Raw genomic sequence first — 26,070 nt, forward strand, 5'->3', positions numbered from 1 at the left:
TGCATGTAAAAAAGTTTTTTTCTTTTAATGTACTGACCTGTAAATGGTACTTGTATAGCGCTTTTCTACCTTCAAGGTACTCAAAGCGCTTTGACACTATTTCCACATTAACACACACATTCACACACACTGATGGCGGGAGCTGCCATGCAAGGCCCTAACCACGACCCATCAGGAGCAAGGGTGAAGTGTCTTGCTCTAGGACAGAACGGACGTGACGAGGTTGGTAGAAGGTGGGGATTGAACCAGGAACCCTCAGGTTGCTGGCACGGCCACTCTCCCAACTGTGCCATGCAATAAAGTACTATCTATCTAAATACACTGAAAATGTGTGTTGTTTGTGTTATGGCGCCATCTTTTAGGCAAGTTTTCTCACTGGAGCTGCTGCAGTGCCCTTCTGTTTAGACTGAGTTTTGAACCGGAAGTAAAAGTGCTGTTCCGTCTTCTAGCCGTCAATAGAGTTTCTACTCGTATAAATTTGTCATTCATCACTCCGAGCAACGTAAGTAAGTTTTACAATATAACTAAAACAATGTATACTAACTAAACCGTCCCATGTGTGATGTCCGAAGGAGTGTTTTCATGCATATCTGTACATGCTATCATAATGTAATGAAGCCAGCATCATTAGCATTAGCTAATACGCTAACATGTTTACGAGTGTCTGTGTTATTAACTTACAATGGCATTCTTTTTGTATTGTTTCAGTTTAAACAAATCCTTAGTAAATTCATCAGGAGGTCACCATGGAGTTATTGAGTCTGTTGATTGGAGATCAAGCAGATCCAATCTGTTGATTGGAGAGCTAGTGCGTCCATGACGATGACTTCTGTTTTGTTTGGTCAGCCGTTTTACTGCAGTGTTACAGACACTGTTTGTAAACAATTAAGGTATGAAAATAAACATTTACAGATATATTTCCATGTAAATGACTCATTTCGCAATGAAAAAGGAGGATTACCTCCAAATTTTTCAGGACAACCTAAAATCATCAGCCCGGAGGTAAATGATTAAAATCCCCCAAATATAACTACTGTTTGATATGTATGTTTCAGGCTGAAGTAGTTTAAAAATTGGACAATTTTGAGCTTTTGTTTTACAATTACACGTCAATGTTGCTGCCAATTATTGACCTATTTGTGGGCCTAATAAGAAAATACGCCTTTAAAAAAACCAAAACCAGTAGTTTCAGCCTTTCCTCGCAAGAGCCCAAGATAGGCCTCGGGGATTATGTCTCACAGCTGTCTTAGTCACTTGAAGTGGGGGGAAAAAAATATGAGTCATTTTATTGAAGTCATTTTATTGGAAATTTAAAATATACTGTATAGATTGGTTTCGATGCTCTAAATGAAAAGTTTCCACAGCACAACATGTGTGGAGCAGATTGTGTTGCTCCACTCAGCTGTAACCGGGCACAATAGCAGCTAAACGGCATCTCTTGTAACTATAGCGACGATGCTCTCATCACCGCAGCTCAGTGAAATTCAAATCAGTCTCAAATTACAGGCTTGGAAATTTCCAGATCAAACAAGCTCTGCCATGAAAAGGGTGTTTATATTCATATTAAAAAAGGGCCAATAGAAATGAAAGACGATAAACAGCATATGTTAACATTATGTTGGTTAGTAGTCCTTCATACAATGATTAATACTGTTAATCTTTATGGTTCTTGTGTTCCGCATTAGACTTCCACAATCGCCTTGCCGGTGTTTTCTCCTTGCAGCATCCCCATAAAAGCGGCCGGCATGTTTTCAAAGCCCTTTGTGATGTGCTCCCGAATCTGCAGTTTGCCCTGTAAAGAGGATCAAGGTAGAACTGAATAAAAAATGTCTAACTTGAAAAATACACAGACATATGGACACAATGCTGTTTTCCCCCTCAACATGTGGACAAACCTGTTTCAGCCATCCCATTAGCCTCCTGAGGGACTCCGGGTTCTTTTTTTCCCATCTGCTCTGCATGAAACCCTCCATCTTGAGCTGCTTGAAAATCATGGTCATGTGTGGAAATGGTCCTGGCAAGACAGACAAACATCATTAAGCGGTAAAGCTTTTTATTTACTTTACAGGCCCCTTTCAAATGAGGTAACACTTATTACCCTTAGGTCCAAAACGGTCCCTCTCATAAAAGTGTTATAAAAATGTAATGTATCAACAACAACTTCAGGCCTACCCAAATATATAAAGTTATTATTTTTATAAATATTTTCCATGTTTTATGCCCTTTTTGCCATAAATACCCCTGCTTTTTTTTTTGGTTTGTTTAAATGGAAACACAAAATACCCAAGATTTTTCAAAAAGTAGTTGTAAAGTAGTAACTCAACTTACAAGCTCAATTGATTCTGTGACAGAGCTCTTAACTCAAGCACTTGTATCTCAAAGCAACGTGGCCCATTGAAATTAATTAAAATCTATTTAATTGGTGCTTGACATGAAACATGCCTTTTAAAAAAATCCCAAAACTTCTAAAGAAATATTGTATACAAACAATGCAAAATGATGTACTGACAACTAGAGTAGTTTTACAAAGTGATGTAATAATAATGTACAGCATTTACCTTTGGAACGCTCACGGGGTAGTTCTGATCACTGGTCGTTTATACAATTTCTTTGTAAAACACACCATCAGCAGCTTTTCTATATTTTCATGGATAAATGTCCACCGTTTAGCGATTATTTTGACCGGCTTGGGTGGCACAGAAGCTGGCTCCTGCTTCAGTATAAAGCGGACTAGCAGTGCTACACTCAAACTGCCTCGCCAAGTCAGGTTTTGGATGATTTATTTCTTCAATTCAATAAATACTAGGGGTGTGGGGAAAAATCGATTCGAATTCGAATCGCGATTCTCACGTTGTGCGATTCAGAATCGATTCTAATTTAAAAAAAATTTTTTTTAATTAATCAATCCAACAAAACAATACACAGCAATACCATAACAATGCAATCCAATTCCAAACCCGACCCAGCAACACTCAGAACTGCAATAAACAGAGCAATTGAGAGGAGACACAAACACGACACAGAACAAACCAAAAGTAGTGAAACAAAAATGAATATTATCAACAACATTATCAATATTAGTTACAATTTCAACATAGCAGTGATTAAAAATCCCTCATTGACATTATCATTAGACATTTATAAGAATAAAAATAAATGAACAATAGTGTCACAGTGGCTTACACTTGCATCGCATCTCATAAGCTTGACAACACACTGTGTCCAATATTTTCACAAAGATAAAATAAGTCATATTTTTGGTTCATTTAATAGTTAAAACAAATTTACATTATTGCAATTAGTTGATAAAACATTGTCCTTTACAATTATAAAATCTTTTTAAAAAAATCTACTATGCTTGCATGTCAGCAGACTGGGGTAGATCCTGCTGAAATCCTATGTATTGAATGAATAGAGAATCATTTTGAATCGGGAAAAAATCGTTTTTGAATCAAGAATCGTGTTGAATAGAAAAAAAAAAATCGATTTTGAATCGAATCGTGACCCCAAGAATCGATATTGAATCGAATCGTGGGACACCCAAAGATTCACAGCCCTAATAAAAACCATCTATTATTTTTGTCGGCTTTACGTCTGTGTGTGTAACATACTGAGCCTCGTCCTCCAGTAATAAGGTACTTAAATACTAAGAAATGAAGTTTATTTACAGTAATGGTGATTAGTATTAGTTTGTAAAAGCAGCTCTACACTGTGTATGAGGACACAGAATTATCTGCTAGCCAGGATCTGCGTTTGGGAGTGGCAATAAGAGGCATTAATCGGCAATGGCCGATCACAAACTTTTTCATGACCGTCCCATACTGACTTTTAAAACCAATTTTTAATGCCCTTTTTGTCACAATATATGCAACATTTACCTAGAAAAAAATATTGACCAAGTCAATAGTTGATAAGATTGATGCATTATATTGTATTAGAGGGTATTTTCTCTCGCGTTATAGACACCACCCACCTTCACATCCAGATGCAAAATCCACGTGTTCAATATTGCATAACTATAACCGTTTCTACATAGCCCCTTTATCTGTTTGTTATATGGTTATATGATCCTTTGTTTTTTTTAATCTGCAATAATAAAGTGTCCTTGGGTTTCCAGACAGGCACTCATAAAATAAATGTATTAGTATCATCATTATTGTGTCCTGTCCAAGCCAAACAAACGCATCTAACATCACAAAGCATTGTATAAAAGATGCTATCTTTGAACATGCAAAATTATCTACTATGAAATGGACAGTGATAACCAAGCGGCCTGAATATTGAGACTTCCATATCCTATTCTCTTACTCCCTTGCAATACGGCTTCTGGTGTGCAAGACAACCACAGGTATAAAAGTCTTGAAACATGTATCAATGTTTCATCAAAATCAGAATCAGCTTTAATTGGCCAAGTATGTTTTATACACACATAAATTTGACTTGGTAGACAGTGCTCTCTTTGTTCAATGTAAGAAATAAATATTTAATCTTTGTAATAAAATACTTAATTTGTTGAGTTTACCGTGCGAATGAATTAAATGTTAAAGATCCGACCTGCACTAAAATTCAACTTCCATCACAGTCTAGGAGGGGGGTCAGCAACTCGTGGCTCTTTAGCGCCATCCAAGTGGCTCCCTGGAGCATTTTTTAAAAAAGATTGAAAATGGAAAAAGCGGGGTAAAAATAATGTTTTTGTTTTAGTATAGTTTTTGTTTCAGGACAAACATGACATAAACCTTCCCAATTGTTAGAAAGCCCACTGTTTAATATGTTTGTGTGTATGCTTCACTGATGAGAGTATTTGGTGAACATAGTTTTGTCCTACTAATTTTGGCGGTTCTTGAACTCACCATAGTGTGATCTGTGACGCAACAGTTTGTTTACATGTAAAATCTTCCACTCCTTCTTTGTCTCATTTTGTCCACCAAAAGTTTCATGCTGTGCCTGAATGCACAAAGGTGAACTTTGTTGATGTTATTGACTTGTTGGAGTGCTAATCAGGCTATGTAGGCTAGCTGTATGTACATATTGCATCGTTATGCCTCATTAGTAGTTATATTTGAGCTAATTTAATTTCCTTTACTTTTATCCTCTTTATATATCATTTAGTCTTGCATGTCTCATGACACATTATCCATCCATCCATTTTCTACCGCTTATTCCCTTCGGGGTTCTGTATGTAATATTAGCTGCATTTCAGATAGTTGTTTTTGTGCCATGTTGTTCCAAACCACAGCAAACGTTACCCTGCTTGCCAAAGATTGTAATAAATCTATTAAAAGAACACACCCTATTGTTTCCTTTAACTTGGACACACACATCTATACCTTTGGTCATTAAAAGCCAGTAATTTCCAGGAGTTATCTCACCTTCTGAGTATCCTCTGATTTACTAATGGTTTCTAATGTTGTAAAAATGTGTGGAATAAATATTAAATTTCAACATTTCTGTCAACGAAGATTTGCTTCAACCTGCGACACATAGTCATTTTGATAGTAGGCTTTTATAGCTAATATGCAGGACTAATAGACTAAAAAACTAATTTGTCCCACACGCCATTAGACTATACAACTCCTCTCTGGGGGGGAGGGGGGGTACTAGGATAACAGGGGATGCAAAACAAAAACAGTGCAAAACTTTTTCATAACATGGTCACTACTGCCTAGTTTCTCTTGTTATATTCTTATTTAACTGTTATATATTTATTTTCATTGTTGCTTTTTATTTGTATTCTTATTGTAATATTTTTATATTTTGTTTCCATTTCTCCCCCATTATTTACTTTCATCATCATCAGCCGTTGTCAGTCCACTGCTGGACGAAAGCCTCAGCATGTTTCTGCCATAGTGAACAATCTCTCTTGGCGTACTCTTCATGCTGGTTATTAGCCTACACCTTCCACGCTAGCTTGGTGCGGGTTGGAAGGGGTATTTTATATCAGAGATCCTTCTCCTAGACTAATTGCCTTACTGGGCTGTTGAACTTAGTCTGTCCTGTTGGCTGTCCGCACCCCAATTACCCAGGGACCCGCTCAGCTTTATGGCGCTGACCGCCCGCCAGTCACAAGAGAAGGTGCAAACGGTTCTTTATGTGCATTTTATAGACGTTAGTTGGGACTCACTAACCCCACACACAACCTCCCATCTCATGCCTTATTATTTACTTTATACTTTTTAAATTCGATCTCAATTCTGTACACTGCTGCTGGAATTTTAATTTTCCTGAGGGAACTCTCCTGAAGGAATCAATTAATGTACTATCTATTTATCTAAAGTACTATCTATCTATCTATCTATCTATCTATCTATCTATCTATCTATCTATCTATCTATCTATCTATCTATCTATCTATCTATCTATCTATCTATCTATCTATCTATCTATCTATCTATCTATCTATCTATCTATCTATCTATCTATCTATCTATCTATCTATCTATCTATCTATCTATCTATCTATCTATCTATCTATCTATCTATCTATCTATCTATCTATCTATCTATCTATCTATCTATCTATCTATCTATCTATCTATCTATCTATCTATCTATCTATCTATCTATCTATCTATCTATCTATCTATCTATCTATCTATCTATCTATCTATCTATCTATCTATCTATCTATCTATCTATCTATCTATCTATCTATCTATCTATCTATCTATCTATCTATCTATCTATCTATCTATCTATCTATCTATCTATCTATCTATCTATCTATCTATCTATCTATCTATCTATCTATCTATCTATCTATCTATCTATCTATCTATCTATCTATCTATCTATCTATCTATCTATCTATCTATCTATCTATCTATCTATCTATCTATCTATCTATCTAATATAGTCACTTATGTCAGTGGTCCCCAACCTTTTTGTAACTGCGGACCGGTCAACGCTTGAAAATTTGTCCCACGGACCGAGGGGCGAGAGATGGTATTTTATTTTTTTATTTTTTTGTCATAAAAAAATACAATCATGTGTGCTTACGGACTGTATCCCTGCAGACTGTATTGATCTATATTGATATATAATGTAGGAACCAGAAATATTAATAACAGAAAGAAACAACCCTTTTGTGTGAATGAGTGTGAATGGGGGAGGGAGGTTTTTTGGGTTGGTGCACTAATTGTAAGTGTATCTTGTGTTTTTTATGTTCATTTAATAAAAATAAAAATAAAATAGATTAATTTTTTTAAATTTCTCGTGCGGCCCGGTACCAATCGATCCACAGACTGGTACTGGGCCGCGGCCCGGTGGTTGGGGACCACTGACTTATGTCATGTGTTGCCTTCATTATAAGACTGATATAAGGCTTTCATTTTTTGCTGCTCCCGACAGATTTGTTTTTTGGTCCAATACGGCTCTTTCAACGTTTGGGGTTGCCGACCCACCCGTAAACTGACTGTACAAACAGAATCAGATTATTATATCCAAGTGATGGGGCAGGACATTAGAAGATTTTGCTTCTTCCTGCTCCTTTCCGGCACACACCATATTATGTTCTGTTTTTATTTACTTTGTTAAAATTATATAGCTGGAGAGTATTTTTGGTTGTTTTGATGGAAATAAAGTGTAATGTGTCCAAGTACATGTCTCCTTCAGTGTTAGCCGTACAAGGCCGCCCTCTACTGGAACAAAGTGGGATAATATGTAAACGTGTAGCCTCAGTTTGTCTACAACAGTGTTTTTCAACCTTTTTTGAGCCAAGGCACATTTTTTTCATTGAAAAAATCCAGGGGCACACTATCCCATCCTCGTCGCCATTGTTGTGTGCCAAACTTGTCACTTATTAGTTCACTTATTAGCAATCTAAGCTTAATAATACACCATAAGAAAGCTTATTGTCTTTTTCTGCCTTTTATTCCCACTCTTACTTTTTCCAATTTGAGGTGTCCAACAAACAACACATGTCATCATAAACTTTGTCCCCAACCCTTAAGTTCCCTTTACAATGGTTCCGGTATTGTCCTGTGACCCGAGTAACCAATACATGACAGACACCCACCAGCAGAAAATGTTAAAAACGAAACTCAATAGCCTATATTGACAATATAAAGTCGTTCTCATCAAATACCTGACGCAAATGTTCGATATGACTTCAAACCATAACCATTAGGGGTGTAACGGTACACAAAATTTTTGGTTCGGTACGTACCTCGGTTCAGAGGTCACGGTTCGGTTCATTTTTGGTACAGTAAGAAAAAAACAAAATATACATTTTTTGGTTATTTATTTACCAAATTTGTAAACAATGGCTTTATCCTTTTAACATTGGGAACACTATAATAATTCTGCCCACGTTAATCAACATTAAACTGCCTCAAGTTGTTGCTCAGATTAAATATAAAGACAAAACGTTTCTTCTACATATAAAAAGTGCAACATTAAACAGTTTCAAGTCAACTCATCATGCTGAATTTATTACAGCATTTGGGAAGCCTGTAGTTGATTTTTATTATGTAAATGTTATATTTTTATCAACATGTGATAGCAGGGACCCTGCCATTCAAAACTAGGCTGCTCCATTACTATCTTCATTACCCTAAGTTCGATATAAACTCAAACTCTAACTCTAACTCTAATAACTATCATTAATTCTCTTGTCTCAAAGTAGGCTAACAAAGCAATGAGCTACCTTCTGCCACCTACTGGTACGGAAGAGTATTACATGGTTACTCTGCTGATCTCCAGACAGCACAGACACTCTACAACGGCACATTGTTTGCAAAAAATATTTTTCCGACCAATTAGGTGAAATTGCATAATTTCCCACGGCACACCAAACAATATCTCACGGTACACTAGTGTGCTGTTGCACAGTGGTTGAAAAACACTGGTCAAGAGTGTTCAGTACCAGTCTGAGGATCAGTGTCATTGTACGTAGATATACTTCCACACACAGCAATCCTTCCAAAAGGTTTCATCTGGGAAATGGCCACACTTGAGAATGGGCCTCCCACCTTAAGTGAACACCCAAAATGAGAAGAGCAGTGGGTAAACAATGTGTTTTAAGCTTACGTTTTCAAAGAAGCAGTCGTATCCGTCGGGAGCGGCCTTCCTCAGAGCCTCCTCCAAAGAGCCCACAGTTTTGTAGTTGATGGCCTCGTCGAAGCCCAGTTCTTTGAGGAAAGCCACCTTGGCGTCGGACCCCGCCGAGCCCACCACTTTGCAGCCCTTCATCTTGGCAATCTGCCCCACCACCGAGCCCACCGCCCCTGCCGCTGCGTTCACCAGCAGGGTTTCGCCCGCCTTCAGTTCCAGGACTTCTTCCAGTCCATACAGAGCCGTCAACCTGGAGAGATTAGGTTGGAACAACATGATTATGGGATGGCTTCTGGAAATGCTTTATCTTCATTACCCGGGCATGCCGATGATGCCCAGAGCCAAGGACAGTGAGACATCCTTCGGCCAGTCAGGCATGACGGGGACGAGGTCGGAGCAATCAGAGATTGTGTGGCTTCTCCAACCACTACGACCAACCACATGCGTCCCGGCAGGAAACGCTGCATTTTTGCTTTGGACCACTCTACAGGCAAAAAAACAAAACCCTGCAGTATAAGAAGTTCTCTGGAAAAATCCCCCAAATGACAAATCAAAAAGATTCCAGCTGCAGCCCGATGAGTCAGCCACCAGCATCTGGATTGTTTGCTTCCTGGGTAAACAAACATTTGCAAGCTTCGCTCTCCTCCTTGTGTGTTCCTTACTTGGCCACTTGAGTTCCGATCATCACATCTCCTTCTTTCATGCGGACACGGCTGAACGGCCTAAGGAATCACACGTCAGTACGCTTGCAATGCAGACTCCTTACTCTGCACCCACCTCATGTAAGGGTCGACGCTGAGAAACAATGCTTCCAATAACACCTCTGAAACACAGAACATTTCACTACCGTTTAATATTACAGTTGAGAGACTTACACATATGGACAACAATAATAAATAACACCTCCATCTTTTGGCTCGGGGAGATCTACTACTTTGAGTTGGAAGTTGCTTTCCTTGGGGAAGCCCGCAAAATGTTTGGTCAGTATCCACGTCTTGGCTTGAACCATGATTCCACCTGTGGGTCAGCACAAACGTGGATGACACAAATACTGTATATGTAAACATATACGGTACATGAGGAAATGCATTTTTTTTCTAAAGTATTTTTACTGTCAGTTTTCTTAATACAAACATATGCACATATATTAAAGTAAATAAATAAAATATGAAAATAAAAATAATGAAGAAGTTTTTTTTTTTTACACAGATTATAACATGAGGAAATGCATTTTAATGCAAAACCAAAAAGGTGTGTAACTCAAACCCTAGTCCTATTACAAACCCCATTTCCATATGAGTTGGGAAATTGTGCTAGATGTAAATATAAACGGAATACAATGATTTGCAAATCATTTTCAACCCATATTCAGTTGAATTATGCTACAAAGACAACATATTTGATGTTCAAACTGATAAACAGTTTTTTGTGTGCAAATAATCATTAACTTTAGAATTTGATGCCAGCAACACGTGACAAAGAAGTTGGGAAAGGTGGCAATAAATACTGATAAAGTTGAGGAATGCTCATCAAACACTTATTTGGAACATCCCACAGGTGAACAGGCAAATTGGGAACAGGTGGGTGCCATGATTGGGTATAAAAGTAGATTCCATGAAATGCTCAGTCATTCAAAAACAAGGATGGGGCGAGGGTCACCACATTGTCAACAAATGCGTGAGCAAATTGTTGAACAGTTTAAGAAAAACCTTTCTCAACCAGCTATTACAAGGAATTTAGGGATTTCACCATCTACGGTCCGTAATATCATCAAAGGGTTCAGAGAATCTGGAGAAATCACTGCACGTAAGCAGCTAAGCCCGTGACCTACGATCCCTCAGGCTGTGCTGCATCAACAAGCGACATCAGTGTGTAAAGAATATCACCCCATGGGCTCAGGAACACTTCAGAAACCCACTGTCAGTAACTACAGTTGGTCGCTACATTTGTAAGTGCAAGTTAAAACTCTCCTATGCAAGGCAAAAACCGTTTATCAACAACACCCAGAAACGCCGTCGGCTTCGCTGGGCCTGAGCTCATCAAAGATGGACTGATACAAAGTGTAAAAGTGGTCTGACGAGTCCACATTTCAAATTGTTTTTGGAAACTGTGGACGTCGTGTCCTCTGAACCAAAGAGGAAAAGAACCATCTGGATTGTTATAGGCGCAAAGTTGAAAAGCCAGCATCTGTGATGGTATGGGGGTGTATTAGTGATTGATTGATTGATTGATTGAGACTTTTATTAGTAGGTTGCACAGTGAAGTACATATTCCGTACAATTGACCACTAAATGGTAACATCCGAATAAGTTTTTCAACGTGTTTAAGTCGGGGTCCACTTAAATTGATTCATGATACAGATATATACTATCATATATACTATCATCATAATACAGTCATCACACAAGATAATCACATTGAATTATTTACATTATTTACAATCAGGGGTGTGGAGGGGGGGGGGATATGGACATCAAGTAGTGGACATAGAGAGAGAGAGAGAGAGAGAGAGAGAGAGAGAGAGAGAGAGAGATCAGAAGGCATAAGAAAAAGAAAAAGTATCTGTATTTGATTGTTTACATTTGATTATTAGCAATCCGGGGAGGGTGTTAGTTTAGGGTTGTAGCTGCCTGGAGGTGAACTTTTATTGCGGTTTTGAAGGAGGACAGAGATGCCCTTTCTTTTATACCTGTTGGGAGCGCATTCCACATTGATGTGGCATAGAAAGAGAATGAGTTAAGACCTTTGTTAGTTCGGAATCTGGGTTTAACGTGGTTAGTGGAGCACCCCCTGGTGTTGTGGTTATGGCGGTCATTTACGTTAAGGAAGTAGTTTGACATGTACTTCGGTATCAGGGAGGTGTAGCGGATTTTATAGACTAGGCTCAGTGCAAGTTGTTTAACTCTGTCCTCCACCTTGAGCCAGCCCACTTTAGAGAAGTGGGTAGGAGTGAGGTGGGATCTGGGGTGGAGGTCTAGAAGTAACCTGACTAGCTTGTTCTGAGATGTTTGGAGTTTAGATTTGAGGGTTTTGGAGGTGCTAGGGTACCAGGAGGTGCATGCGTAATCGAAAAAGGGTTGAACGAGAGTTCCCGCCAGAATCCTCAAGGTGCTTTTGTTGACCAGAGAGGAAATTCTGTAGAGAAATCTCGTTCGTTGGTTAACCTTTTTGATTACCTTGGTTGCCATTTTATCACAGGAAAGGTTAGCCTCTAGAATGGAACCTAGGTAGGTGACCTCATCTTTCCTGGTGATGACACTGTCACCTACTTTTATGGTGAAGTCATTGACTCTCTTAAGTTTGATGTGGGACCCAAACAGGATGGATTCTGTTTTACCCAAGTGGATAGATAGCTTGTTGTCAGCGAGCCAGGTGCAAGTTCTACAGAGCTCAGCACTGAGGATTTTCTCCACCTGTGACTTGTCCTTGCCGGATACCAGCAAGGCAGAGTCATCCGCAAACAAAAACAATTCACAGTCGCATGCCGATGACATGTCGTTTATGTATATTAGGAACAGTAAAGGTCCCAATATACTGCCTTGGGGGACTCCACAGCTCACCGAGAGAGGGGGGGACACGGTGCCGTTCACCTCTACCACCTGCTCCCTCCCCTCCAAGTAAGATTGCATCCAGCTCCAAGAGGTTTTGTTAAATCCGATTGCTCTGAGCTTATCCAACAGTATAGCGTGGTTAACGGTGTCAAAGGTCCTTCTGAAGGTCCAGCATGACCATGCCGCAGTATTTGCCCGCGTCCACCTCATGTTTGATGTGGTCGGTCAGATAGAGAAGGCATGTGTCAGTGGAGTGGTTAGTTCTGAAGCCGGATTGGAATTTGTACATGAGTTTATTAGTGGCAAAGTAACTATCGACCTGTTCATAAACTATTTTCTCCATTACTTTCGAAATGGAGCTGAGATTAGAAACAGGTCGGTAGTTGCCAGGTTCCAATTTGCTTCCTTTTTTAAAGAGGGGAGTTACTCTTGCTATCTTAAAATCTTTTGGTACTTGGCCTTGTGTAATTGATAGGTTTATTATGTGCGTGATGATCGGGGCAATGATGGAGGCAGAGTCCCTGAGGAATCTGGAGGGAATATTATCAAGGCCGGTGGCCTTGTTAGGGTGGAGCGCGCTCAATTTTTTAAACACCTCATCAGCTGTGACCATTTCTAATTTGAAATCATCGTTGGATACTCCTAGCTTTCTGTAGAAGGCTTTAATGTGTTCTACACCAAAGCGACCAGAGTGGTGGGACAGCTTGTTGACAAGAGTTGCGGCTATGCTGGTGAAAAAGATGTTAAGTCTGCTAGCTACCTCCATTTTGTCTGTAATGAGGGAGTCACCCTCCTTGATGCTGATGTTGGTGAGTCTTGTTTTAAGTTTCTGGCTGCAACCAGGAAGCTGGTTGTTGAGAATTTTCCAGAGCTCCCGTGGCTTATTCGTGTTTTCCTCTATTTTGTCGTTAATGTAATTTTTTTAAGGATTTAGTCAGGTTGGTTGACTTATTTCTTAATTTATTGCATTGCTTTTTGAGAGTTGAAAGGAGTAATTTGAGGTTGATATTATTGGGTTGTTTATCTACTTCTGTTTTACATTTTTGGTATTCAGAGTATTTCCTGTCTCTGTCTTTTATGGCAGCTAATAGGTCCGGATTCATCCATGGTTCCGAGCGGGCTTTGATCCTGACTGTTTTCACGGGAGCCATGTCATTTAGTATCTTTAGGAACGCCGTTTTGAAGCGATCCCAAGCGACATCGACCAGGTTGCTCGCGAGCACAGGGGACCAGTCCCACTCATCTAATTTTAAACTGAAATTGTCATTGGAGTATTTTTTGAGGGATCTGGATTGGGCTGTTATGTGGCCATTGGCTTTAGGTTTAGCTATTTTACGGGTGCAGAAGGTTAGATAGTGGTCGCTAAGACCACAGATCATGACCCCACTATTTTTTATTTTAGGCCGGTCTGAAGTGAGAATGAGATCTATGGTTGATTGGGTGGAATCACACACCCTTGTGGGTAGCGCTATTAGCTGGGAAAGACCGTGCAGATTACAAAACTTGCTGACGGATCTGAAGACAGGCGCATCTTTGCGTTGAATATCTGTGTTCAGATCCCCAGTTATAATTTTCTCCATGTTGTCTGTCCCCGCAAAGCATTCTTCCAAAGCCCCATAGAAATCACTCTGATTAGGGGGTCTATAAACAGTCCCTATTAGTACTGGCTTAGCATTTTTAAATTTGATTTCCGCCCACACAGATTCCAGGTCATTGTGGTTAAGATCAGTGCGAGTTATGTATTTAATATCCTGGTGAATATACATACAAACGCCCCCACCGTGTAAGTTACCCAAGACATGGGTAACTTACACATCTGTGAAGGCGCCATTAATGCTGAAAGGTACATACAGGTTTTGGAGCAACATATGTTGCAACGTTACCATGGACGCCCCTGCTTATTTCAGCAAGACAATGCCAAGTCACATGTTACATCAACGTGGCTTCATAGTAAAAGAGTGCGGGTACTAGACTGGCCTGCCTGTAGTCCAGACCTGTCTCCCATTGAAAATGTGTGGCGCATTATGAAGCCTAAAATACCACAACGGAGACCCCCGGACTGTTGAACAACTTAAGCTGTACATCAAGCAAGAATGGGAAATAATTCCACCTGAGAAGCTTAAAAAATGTGTCTCCTCAGTTCCCAAACGTTTACTGAGTGTTGTTAAAAGGAAAGGCCATGTAACACAGTGGTGAACATGCCCTTTCCCAACTACTTCGGCACGTGTTGCAGCCATGAAAAATTATTTGCAAAAAAAAATAAAGTTTATGAGTTTGAACATCAAATATCTTGTTTTTGTAGTGCATTCAATTGAATATGGGTTGAAAATGATTTGCAAATCATTGTATTCCGTTTATATTTACATCTAACACAATTTCCCAACTCATATGGAAATGGGGTTTGTACATGAGTGTGAAATACTGATAATTATGCTACTATGTTGCCATGTTGGAGCAAATCCCGAATGGGAATGCATGTTTTCATCTTGCACAAACACGCCTGCCTGCGTTTACGTTATGTGGAAAATGTAGTCCACCACATATGATCGTGAAATCGTGTTTTTGTTACTCGATGATTTAAAAAAAAAAAAATCAATTCAGCGGGTGCATTGGAATCCTGACAATACAATATCAAAAACAACGTATATCACCTACCTAGGTTCCATTCTAGAGGCTAACCTTTCCTGTGACAAAATGGCAACCAAGGTAATCAAAAAGGTTAACCAACGAACGAGATTTCTCTACAGAATTTCCTCTCTGGTCAACAAAAGCACCTTGAGGATTCTGGCGGGAACTCTCGTTCAACCCTTTTTCGATTATGCATGCACCTCCTGGTACCCTAGCACCTCCAAAACCCTCAAATCTAAACTCCAAACATCTCAGAACAAGCTAGTCAGGTTACTTCTAGACCTCCACCCCAGATCCCACCTCACTCCTACCCACTTCTCTAAAGTGGGCTGGCTCAAGGTGGAGGACAGAGTTAAACAACTTGCACTGAGCCTAGTCTATAAAATCCGCTACACCTCCCTGATACCGAAGTACATGTCAAAAATACTTCCTTAACGTAAATGACCGCCATAACCACAACACCAGGGGGTGCTCCACTAACCACGTTAAACCCAGATTCCGAACTAACAAAGGTCTTAACTCATTCTCTTTCTATGCCACATCAATGTGGAATGCGCTCCCAACAGGTATAAAAGAAAGGGCATCTCTATCCTCCTTCAAAACCGCAATAAAAGTTCACCTCCAGGCAGCTACAACCCTAAACTAACACCCTCCCCGGATTGCTAATAATCAAATGTAAACAATCAAATGCAGATACTTTTTCTTTTTCTTATGCCTTCTGATCTCTCTCTCTCTCTCTCTCTCTATGTCCACTACTTGATGTCCGTATCCCCCCCCCCTCCACACCCCTGATTGTAAATAATGTAAATAATTCAATGTGATTATCTTGTGTGATGACTGTATTATGATGATAGTATATATGATAGTATATATCTGTATCATGAATCAATTTAAGTGGACCCCGACTTAAACAAGTTGAAAAACTTATTCGGGTGTTACCATTTAGTGGTCAATTGTACGGAATATGTACTTCACTGTGCAACCTACTAATAAAAGTCTCAATCAATCAATCAATCAATCAGAATAGTTTTATTGCCATTGTTTGAGAACGGGTTCACAAATATCATAATGCAAACGCAGACACAAAAAAACAGTTAACATATCACCATTCTTTTTTTCTTAGGATATTTCTGTGTTTTCTTACCAGTTAGAAGTCTCCACAGGGGATGGCGGCAGTTGAGGACTTTTAACTAGAAACTTCAGGCGCTTTCGATGGCACAAAGAAGGGGCGGAGCAGGGGGCGGAAGACGAAATTTGATCAAGCGCATATGATTGGTTGAAAACATTGACGTCATCTTTACTAGCAGTCCCCATTTGATGACGCATACATTATAAATTGGGCGCGGGCTGTTTGCTTCTCAGCTAGTGGAAGCGGTGAGTGAAGAGGTCAAATTTCTGTTATATTCACTGTTGTTTTTAAAAGTATGTAACGGGAAACAACTTCCTTATGACTTAAATGACAGGACAAATGTTAGTTTGCATGGTTTTCGGTTCATATTCTGTTTTTTTTTTGGTGGTAAAAATACTCGCCTGTCGGTGTGATTCTGTAAAGGCAGCACACATATACCCTTCTCATGGTGGATGGTAGTTGGAAATACTATATTGTAATAGTGTTTCTATTTTAAAAAAAATAAAAAAAATTTTTTAATAAGAAAACAATATAAGCACTATGTTAAACGGTCGTCAGTTTGTGGAGGCTATGGGACGTCTGGGTTACCCCGATTCATCCTCACTGAAGGCCTCCGAGTTCGACTGGCTGTTTGACAGCGCCCCGGAAAACCTCCACTTTTTGCGTTTTGTCTGTCGGTCACTAAACCGGACAAATGTGTTGACCCCGGAGGAAGCGTCTGCTTTCCAGGAGCTTTGCAATTCTGGCAACCCCATTCTGGATGAAACCACATTAGGAGAGGTCCTCAAAACCGTCGGACCATCTAAGGAGAACAGTACAATCGCCTTGTCTTCATCTTCGTCCATGTTTGCAGCAGATCCTGGTGTTTCTTTAGAAGATTTGGAAGCAGAGCTCCGGGCGCTCCATGAGGAGAAAGAGCTGAAACAGGGTCGTTATAAAAAGTTGCAGGTCGCAGCCACTTCTCGTGCAGATATTGACCTTCGTCTGGCCACAGAATCGGAGAGTGCTGTGTCCGGGTTAATCGAGATCAATGCTTATCTTGGAGCCGAGAACGCGGACACCAACAGTGTACTACAAAGCTTCACAGATGAGGTCAGCAGGCTCACATCTTACTTCTCTGCTCAGTCTGAAGCCATACAAAGTGACAAAAGGGAGTCTGTTAGCAGAGCGCCCACAGCTCTTCTATCCCAGCTCTCCTTGGATCCATATCTGCATCAAGAGGAGCTTAACACCAAAACACTCTCCGCCTTTACCCGGAGGCACTTCTTCACTGGCATTTCGGACATCATTGAAACTTCTTACTCCCTCCAGCTGTTGGACCTCAGCTCTTGTGAAGGTGAAGAAAAAGAGAAGGAAGAGAGTGCCGTGGAGCAAAAGAGAACCGAAATGGCCAGACTTCAGTGGTCTCACATTGTGGCTCAGCATCAGCTGATGCAAGCCACTGCAGAGGAGAAAAGTGTCAAGGCTGGACTAGACTGGCTCTCTGACAACTCATCTTGCAAGGTAAACTTACTTAATCTTGTGATGCATTCACTTACATAATGATCCTCCTTTTTTTTGGCCTATTACCCAACCAGAGCATCTCCAACTCTTCCTCGCTTCAAGTGCGCGAGATGGTGTCGAGAAAGGAGCTGCAGGTTGTGGAGGGGGAACTCGAAGCACTGCTCCATGGACCGGTGCCTGCTGCCCTTCGGGAGTCAGCGCGGGTGATTAACGTGCCTATTGTGAAGGGAGACCTGGCCGTGCAACTGGCCAGGCAGAACTACCTCACATCTCAACAAAATCAAGTTTGTGTTAACAAGTTGCTTTTTTTTCTTTAATTATCCTGGAAGAAATTAACAATTTGTCAAATCTTTGTCACTTAATCCAACAAGGTACGCAATGTCCTGCTCCGCCAGAAGGCCTCCTTTGACATTGTCCTCTTGGGCCATGAGGTGGAGCTGAAATGCTGGAGGGCTTGCCTGAAGCAGCTTAGTGATGTGAGCAGCAGACTTGTTGAAGAACATGAAGTGGCGTCCATCCGGACGCAGGCTCTAGCTCATCCTGAGCTAGCAGTTAACACGAGGCCAAGATCCATCATCAGCTGCAAGGACGCTGCACTCAGCAGGTAGTAGGATTATTATTCTCATCTATGCAGTTTACCAACTTTCCCCATTTGGTGGTGCAACAAGGCAATGCATATGAAAATCCAGCTACACTGTGTGCTTTTCTTGATCTATCCCCTGTTCGAATGCTTTCCACAGACTCCTCCAGATCATGGATTTCGCCCAGGCGACAGCAGAACCTTTCCGGTCACTCGAAGAACTGGACCAGGCTGTGTGCAATCTAGCAAACAATCTCCAGGTGTCCCGTGATGCACTGGCAGCTGCCAACTGGGAGCAGAACTTTTCTATGGCTCAACTGGAAGGCCACTGCGAGGCTCTTCACAGGGCCATGTACACAGAGTTCCAGCAGCTGGTCTTAAGTCCACGCCTATGTTCTATGGCCATCACTAACCAAGAACTGCTCTGTCCCAATGCACAGGTGGGTTTTTTTCATTCACCTTATGCACACCATTGTCTCTATCACTCTCTGTACATTTAGGAAGAGATTTACTCAGAATTACTATATTTTACCATAAGAAAAACTACCAAAATAGGCCCACAAAAATCAATGCTTTACTCTAAACCGCTGTGCTATACTTCTCCAAATGCAATAATTAACTCAAAACCATTATGTTTTATCACAAAAATACTATACTTTAGTCAAAACCACTAGTTTACAATAAAGATACTATACTTTACTCAAAGCCCCCACATTTTAGGATAAAAATACTATACGGTATCAGACCACACACTTTTTATACAGAATTACTACACTTAATTCAGAACCAAGATAACCAGCTACAAGACGAAATTAAGTAGCTGGCCGTTAAATTGTGCAGCCCGGTCACAATTTATCGAGCGCAACCAGCTTGTGTGCTGTGCTCACCACATGCTGCTGTATGTTACAGCGGAGATTACGAAAGCCCACAGCGAAGCCAAATTGTTTAAGATGGTTAAGTGCACGTTTAATGATCAGTGGCTCCAGAAAAAAAATATAATGTATGATCAAAGCCAGTGGGTAGAAACCTGTATGAATCGCACCTTCTGCAAGAAAACATTGTAAAATTGGGACTGAAGGTATTGGAATCCAATGGCGAATCAGATAAACATAAAGTGGTCATAAAATGCATGCATATTAGTTCATAATAGAGGCTTTTAGGGTGTTTGCCTGTATTGATGTGAAATGGATCCTGAATTGTAGTTAAAGTTTTAAATTTGACTTTTTGAAACCTACTGAGAACCTCTGTATGCGACTAAAACTACTATATTTTAACATAAAAACTATACTTGACAAGGAACTATTACTCTATATTTTGGCACACAAATACAATACTTGGTTTGAAAAACGCTATGCAGTAGTTACAAAAGGACAGATGAAGACCAAATTAATTTTTTGCATAAGAATGAATGCAAATCCAAGTAATCCAGTTCAGGTACACACAAATATTACCACAATTTGTTTTTATTGAGAATAAATGCAAAAAGGACTAATGAAATAGATAAGAGAGCATGCACCATCCCTTCAAAGTTTATTGAAGACTGACCCAGGAAGGAGGGAAGGGGACCGTAGAGCCACATGGACGCTTTTACAAACTTTAAAGAGTGAATGTTTAGAGATGTATATTTGCTCAATTAAACTTTATTGTAAACTTCAGCAGCCGCCACAATCCTTACACTCACTGACCAGGCTAACTTCCTGTACTGTGTCCCCCTTAAGCAATTTCCCCTGCCACCTGTGTTAAACTAGGAACTTTTACTCTAAACAACTATATTTTACCATAAAAATATGATAACTCATATTGCCATAAAAAATTTTGTTTAGCTATATTGTAAACTATAATTGGCTCAATAACACATTTTCACAAATATTCTATAGTTTTCCATGAAAATGCTGACTGCTCAAACTAAATAAGCTTTTACTCTGCCATCAAATGAAGACACATTATACGGCTATTGCTGAGATGTCATTTACTAAATCATGATCTTGAATATAAATGTCATGGTGTGTAATTTCTCCCCCTTTAGGAGCTGACCAAAAAGCTTGCTGTTGCAGAGTCACAGCTGCAGAGTTTGCAAGAGGTCATGCAAGATATAATCAAAGAGGTGAAAGCCAAAGGCTCCCAGCTTGAGCACAACCCCCTCCTTAGTCGGGAGAGAGATCTTTACAATTACTTCCACTTGGATGCTAGACTCCTTCAGAAAGTTGTGGAGGAGCTGGAGAGCAAATTGAGACAGAGGAAGGAACAGCCATGATGCTAAAACAAAAAAACATTGTTTTTCTTTGTTTTGCTTTTAATGATCTTGCCAAACAGTCTTGTAATGTCTTTGTTTGGCACATGTTCTCTAATAAATAAACATTTCTAAGCAGTCTGATGTTGTGGACAGTATTTAAGATCTGTTTCCAAGGCTATTGAATGTAAGGTAGTCCAATGTGTGTCTCTGTTTTTACTCCTGCGTTTGTTTTTTTCAGTTACTGAGAGAGAAAACAGACTTGATTGAAAATGGAGGAACCCAGCAGAGAACCGCTTTCCATGGCGGCCCAAAAGATTCTGGCTGTTCTCCAAGCCCAGAGTAAAGCAGCCAGACATAGGCACAGTACGTCATATACAAACCCCAAAACCAATGAAGTTGGCACGTTGAGTAAATAAAAACAGAATACAATGATTTGCAAATCCTTTTCAACTTATATTCAATTGAATAGACTGCAAAGAGTAGATATTTAATGTTCGAGCTGAGAAACACTTTTTTTTTGCAAATCATTTACTTAGAATTTAATGGCAGCAACACATTGCAAAAAAGTTGGCATAGGAGCATTTTTACCACTGTGTTACATGGCCTTTCCTTTTAACAACACTTTGTAAATGTTTGGGAACTGAGGAGACACATTTTTGAAGCTTTTCAGGTGGAATTCTTTCCCATTCTTGCTTGATGTACAGCTTAAGTTGTTCAACAGTCCGGGGTCTCCGTTGTGTTATTTTTAGACTTCATATTGCGCCACACATTTTCAATGGGAGACAGGTCTGGACTATAGACAGGCCAGTCTAGTACCCGCACTCTTTAACTATGAAGCCACTCTGTTGTAACACGTGGCTTGGCATAGTCTTGCTGAAATAAGCAGGGGCGTCCATGATAACATTGCTTGGATGGCAACATGTGTTGCTCCAAAACCTGTATGTAACTTACAGTGTTAATGGTGCCTTCACATATGGGTAAGTTACCCATGCCTTGGGCACTTCTACACCCCCATACCATTACAGATGCTGGCTTTTGAACTTTGCGCCTGTAACAATCCGGATGGTTCTTTTCCTCTTTGTTCCAAAGGACACAACATCCTCAGTTTCCAAAAACTACCACAAGACACTTTTCCACTTTGCATCAGTCCATCTTAGATGAGGTCAGGCCCAGTGAAGCCGGTGGCATTTCTGTATGTTGTTGATAAATGGATTTCGCTTTGCATAGGAGAGTTTTAAGTTGCGCTTACAGATGTAGCGACCAACTGTAGTTACTGGCAGTGGTTTTCTGAAGTGGTCCTGAGCTCATGTCATGTGGTGATATCCTTTACACACAGATGTCGCCTGAGGGATCGAAGGTCACAGGCATTCAATGTTGGTTTTCGGCTCTGCAGTGATTTCTCCAGATTCTCTGAACCTTTTGATGATATGATGGACTGTAGATGGTGAAATCCCTAAATTCTTTGCAATAGCTCATTGAGAAATGTTGTTCTGAAACTGTTGTACAATTTTCTCAGCATTTATTCACAAAGTGGTGACCCTCGCCCCATCCTTGTTTGTGAATGACTGAGCATTTCATGGAAGCTGCTTTTATACCCAATCATGGCACCCACCTGTTCCCAATTAGCCTGTTCACCTGTGGGCTTTTCCAAATAAGTGTTTGATGAGCATTCCTCAACTTTCTCAGTCTTTTTTGCCACTTGTGCCAGCTTTTTTGAAACATGTTGCAGGCATCAAATTCCAAATGAGCTAATATTTGCAAAAAATAACGTTTTCCAGTTCAAACGTTAAGTATCTTGTCTTTGCAGTCTATTCAATTGAATATAGGTTGAAAAGGATTTGCAAATCATTGTATTCTGTTTTTATTTACGATTTACACAATGTGCCAACTTCACTGGCTTTGGGTTTTGTACATTATTTCGGGAGTGTAATCTAGGTTGTTTAGTTGGTCTGTTGCAATGAGAGAGTGTTGTGGTTTTTCTCTCTTGTTGTATGTCAGGGAGGTATCCTACCAACCAGAGGCTGATGGGGGCTCCTGGCACTCAGACCAAAAATGAGGAAGCATGGCAGGGCCCAGGCTTGTAAATTGCTCGATTAATGTCATGTTTTATGTTGTGTATGGATTATAAACTGGTGTCATTTGTCCCTCACAGCTCCAGTGATAACAGAAATCCCAGTTCTCTCCTCAGTATTCCTCCTCCAAAGGATGAGTTCTGCGATCCTAGATTGTACCCCTGTGGTCACCATGCTGAGGCGCCCACTGTCAAAATAAGCACTGAAGGTAGTACCAACACATCTGTTGCAGGATTGAAGGCAAATTTAGGACTAATGAAGCAGGAATTACCTACAGGGAGTGACTTGGACACATGTGTGTTTAGAGAGCAGATTGACCCTAGTGTGTGTGAATGATTGTCTGTGATGGTCCTGCGATGAGGTGATGACTTGTCCACCGTGTACCCTGCCTTCAACTCAATTGCAGCTGGGATTGGCTCCAGCTCCCCCCGCAATCCCAAAAGAGGACAAGCAGTAGAAAATGGATGGATGATTACTATTTCAAGTCAAGTTCTTATTCAGTTTTGACAACAAATTGTGCTATGTTTTAGCCCAACACTATATATTTTGCAGCATTGACATATTTTGTCATTCACAGCACATGTTGCCAATACTGTACTAGTGATTTATCTCAATACAGTAAAAGGAAAAAATAGGGCCTCTAATTAATGTTGTGTAAAAAATATAGAGGTAGATTATTTTTTTGAGACCAACACAGTCACTATTACGACTTAGTTTCATTATAAGGCTCAAACCTGTACACTATGCAATCATTTGGCTTTTGCCTTGATAGTATTTCATCATATTTTCTGAGCTTTTTTTAAATTTTAACTTTACTCATTTATTCTTCAACTGACCTAAAGTTAGTACTATTTACAGATGACATGACTCTTTTGCTCAGGACAGAACACACAGAAGCTAATACAAATAACAGAAGAAATTAAATAAATGATAAAAGGGTTATACTTGCATAGCGCTTTTCTACCTTCAAGGTACTCACAGTGCTTTGACAGTATTTCCACATTCACACACACTGATGGTGGGAGCTGCCATGCAAGGCGCTAACCAGCAGCCATCAGGAGCAAGGGTGAAGTGTCTTGCCCAAAGACACAACGGACGTGACTAGGATGGTAGAAGGTGGGGATTGAACCCCAGTAACCAGCAACCTTCCGATTGCTGGCACGGCCCCTCTACCAACTTCACCACGCCACAAATTAAATAGATGGAATCTCAGTAAACGAAAATAATGTTATTTGGTAACAGTAGGAGAAAAAGACCAATACCAAATAGACGGATTAGACATTGACAGAGTAAAATAAACCACATTTTTGGTTGTAATAATAGACAATAAGGTGAACTATAAATCTCATACAAAATATACAACATAAGGTGGCAAGAAATACACCAATGCTGTCCATTCATCTTATTCCGCTGGTCCAAGGTCAGGTCGCGGGGGCAGCAGCCTAAGCAGAGAGGCCCAGACTTCCTTCTCCTCGGCCCCCTTGTCCAGCTCCTCCCCGGGGGATCCCGAGGCATTCCCAAGCCAGGTGAAAGACATAGTCCCTTCGTGTCCTGGGTCTTCCTTGTGGCCTCTTGCCGGTTAAACGCGCTCAAAACACCTTGCCAGGGAGGCGTTCGAGGGCATCCTGACCAGATGCCTGAACCACCTCATCTGGCTTCTCTCGATGTGGAAGAGCAGAGGCTTTACTCTGAGCTCCTCCCAAATGACAGAGCTTCCCACCCTGTCTCAAGGGAGAGCCCCGCCACCCGACGGAGGAAACTAATTTCGGCCGCTTGTACCCGTGATCTTGTCCTTTCGGTCATAACCCAAAGCTCATGACCATAGGTGAGGATAGGGACGTAGATCGACCAGTAAATAGAGAGCTTTGCCTCCTGGCTCAGTTCTTTCTTCACCACGACTGATCGATACGGTGTCCGCATTACTGCAGACGCCGCCCTGATCTGCCTGCCAGTCTCACGATCCACTCTTCCCTCACTCGTGAACAAGACACCGAGGTACTTGAACGCATCAATGATTTAATCTAAATTTGTACTTCCAAAAATCCCTTCATATTCTCTACTGCTCGCTCGTGTTACCATATCTGACTGATGGTGTAGAAATATGGAGAAATAACTACAAAAGTACACTTGATTCACTAACTGTCGTACAAAAAAGCTCTATTAGAATAATCCATTATGTTGATTATAGAGAACACTCAAGCCCTTTATTTAAATAAACGATTGATTGGTTGATTTATTTATTGAGCCAAAATGATTGAAATTGTTAAATTTGTTACATTTGCAAAAAGCTAAAATTATGTACTTACTCAGTGGTTCTTAACCTTGTTGGAGGTACCGAACCCCACCAGTTTCATATGCGCATTCACCGAACCCTTCTTTAGTGAAAAATAAAATGTTTTTTTTTTCCAATTCAAGACAAAGTTGTATGTTTTTTTTTACTGGTGCACAAAATGAACCGTGCATGAACATCACCTTGTTCAAAGAACAAAACCAACACACTGCATAAACTCACAACAAATGACACACCTGCAAATCCGATGGAAAATTAGAGGGAACATTGTTCGGGATATCCATGATACGCCGATAGGGAGAAGTTTTTATTTACACGATGAGTCGGGTTTGTCTTGACCTCCGCGGCAGATGCTCCGCTGAACCCCTGAGGCCGACTCACCGAACCCCTAGAACCCAGGTTAAGAACCACTGTACTAACTAAACTATAACTTACAACTCAAAAATGTACAACAATTATTCTCAACAAAAGAGAACTACAATCTTAGGGAAAAATCTAATTCAAAACATTCATATGCACGTACAGCACTGAAGACCTTTTAGTATATAAGCATGTGGATTTGAATTATGGAAGGAATTCAGCAAATAAGTCAAACAATGTACTAATATGATCCAGTTTAAGAAACTGTTCAAACTCCAAGCGTTTACAAAGTACAGTTCAAAGAAGAATCCTAAAACATTTTAAACTTTATTGAAAACATTTCTAATCTTATTCATCTCATTATGTGAATTACAATGTATTTGACTATTTATTGAGAAAGTTATTTATGGATTTAAATTGTTTATCAAATTTAAAAAGGAAGTGAACAAATGCGTTAGTAATTGTTATAAATTGTAAACCGGGTAGAATTAAATAAGATCTGTTTTTTTCTAAATAAGATCTGTTTTTTTCTATACCTTTTCAGACATGTTGCAATGAGAAACTGAAAATGTGATTTATCATACAACTGTATGGTATGCGTGTTCAAAATAAACTTACACCATAAACAGTGACTATAACCTTGGTTTCTCTTAGGGCGCGCATCCAAGGAATC

The 26,070-nt window shown here is 40.1% G+C and overlaps 3 protein-coding genes across 8 annotated transcripts in view; 2 read left to right on the forward strand and 1 right to left on the reverse strand.

The window, feature by feature from the left end:
* The window catches only part of poln (polymerase (DNA directed) nu), a 70,370-nt gene that overhangs the window by 6,321 nt on the left and 37,979 nt on the right, over positions 1–26,070 (forward strand). For 2 of the 6 annotated variants that reach the window (XM_062066001.1, XM_062066002.1), the window contains exons 2-4: positions 20,914–21,038; positions 22,674–22,755; positions 22,828–22,955. In XM_062066001.1, coding sequence (XP_061921985.1) covers positions 20,945–21,038; positions 22,674–22,755; positions 22,828–22,955 — 304 coding nt within the window. In that variant the 5' untranslated portion in view covers positions 20,914–20,944. Of the gene's footprint in view, positions 1–1,893; positions 2,044–16,461; positions 16,605–20,913; positions 21,039–22,673; positions 22,756–22,827; positions 22,956–26,070 lie in introns of those variants that run through there. The other 4 variants (XM_062066000.1, XM_062065999.1, XM_062066003.1 and 1 more) reach the window with 4 other exon arrangements.
* ptgr1.1 (prostaglandin reductase 1, tandem duplicate 1) lies at positions 1,293–16,481 on the reverse strand. Its single transcript, XM_062066007.1, has 9 exons — positions 16,375–16,481; positions 9,955–10,068; positions 9,829–9,874; positions 9,714–9,773; positions 9,368–9,535; positions 9,028–9,301; positions 8,864–8,969; positions 1,896–2,014; positions 1,293–1,792 (listed from the first exon to the last, which is right to left on the reverse strand). The coding sequence occupies exons 2-9, from the start codon at positions 10,058–10,060 to the stop codon at positions 1,682–1,684; spliced, it is 990 nt and encodes a 329-aa protein (XP_061921991.1). The 5' UTR covers positions 10,061–10,068; positions 16,375–16,481; the 3' UTR covers positions 1,293–1,681.
* On the forward strand, positions 16,591–20,813 carry haus3 (HAUS augmin-like complex, subunit 3). The gene is made up of 5 exons (XM_062066006.1): positions 16,591–17,862; positions 17,937–18,146; positions 18,234–18,466; positions 18,603–18,882; positions 20,469–20,813. The coding sequence occupies exons 1-5, from the start codon at positions 16,900–16,902 to the stop codon at positions 20,694–20,696; spliced, it is 1,914 nt and encodes a 637-aa protein (XP_061921990.1). The 5' UTR covers positions 16,591–16,899; the 3' UTR covers positions 20,697–20,813.

Source organism: Entelurus aequoreus, linkage group LG12 (genome assembly GCF_033978785.1).
Source record: "Entelurus aequoreus isolate RoL-2023_Sb linkage group LG12, RoL_Eaeq_v1.1, whole genome shotgun sequence".
Taxonomy (NCBI): Eukaryota; Metazoa; Chordata; class Actinopteri; order Syngnathiformes; family Syngnathidae; genus Entelurus; species Entelurus aequoreus.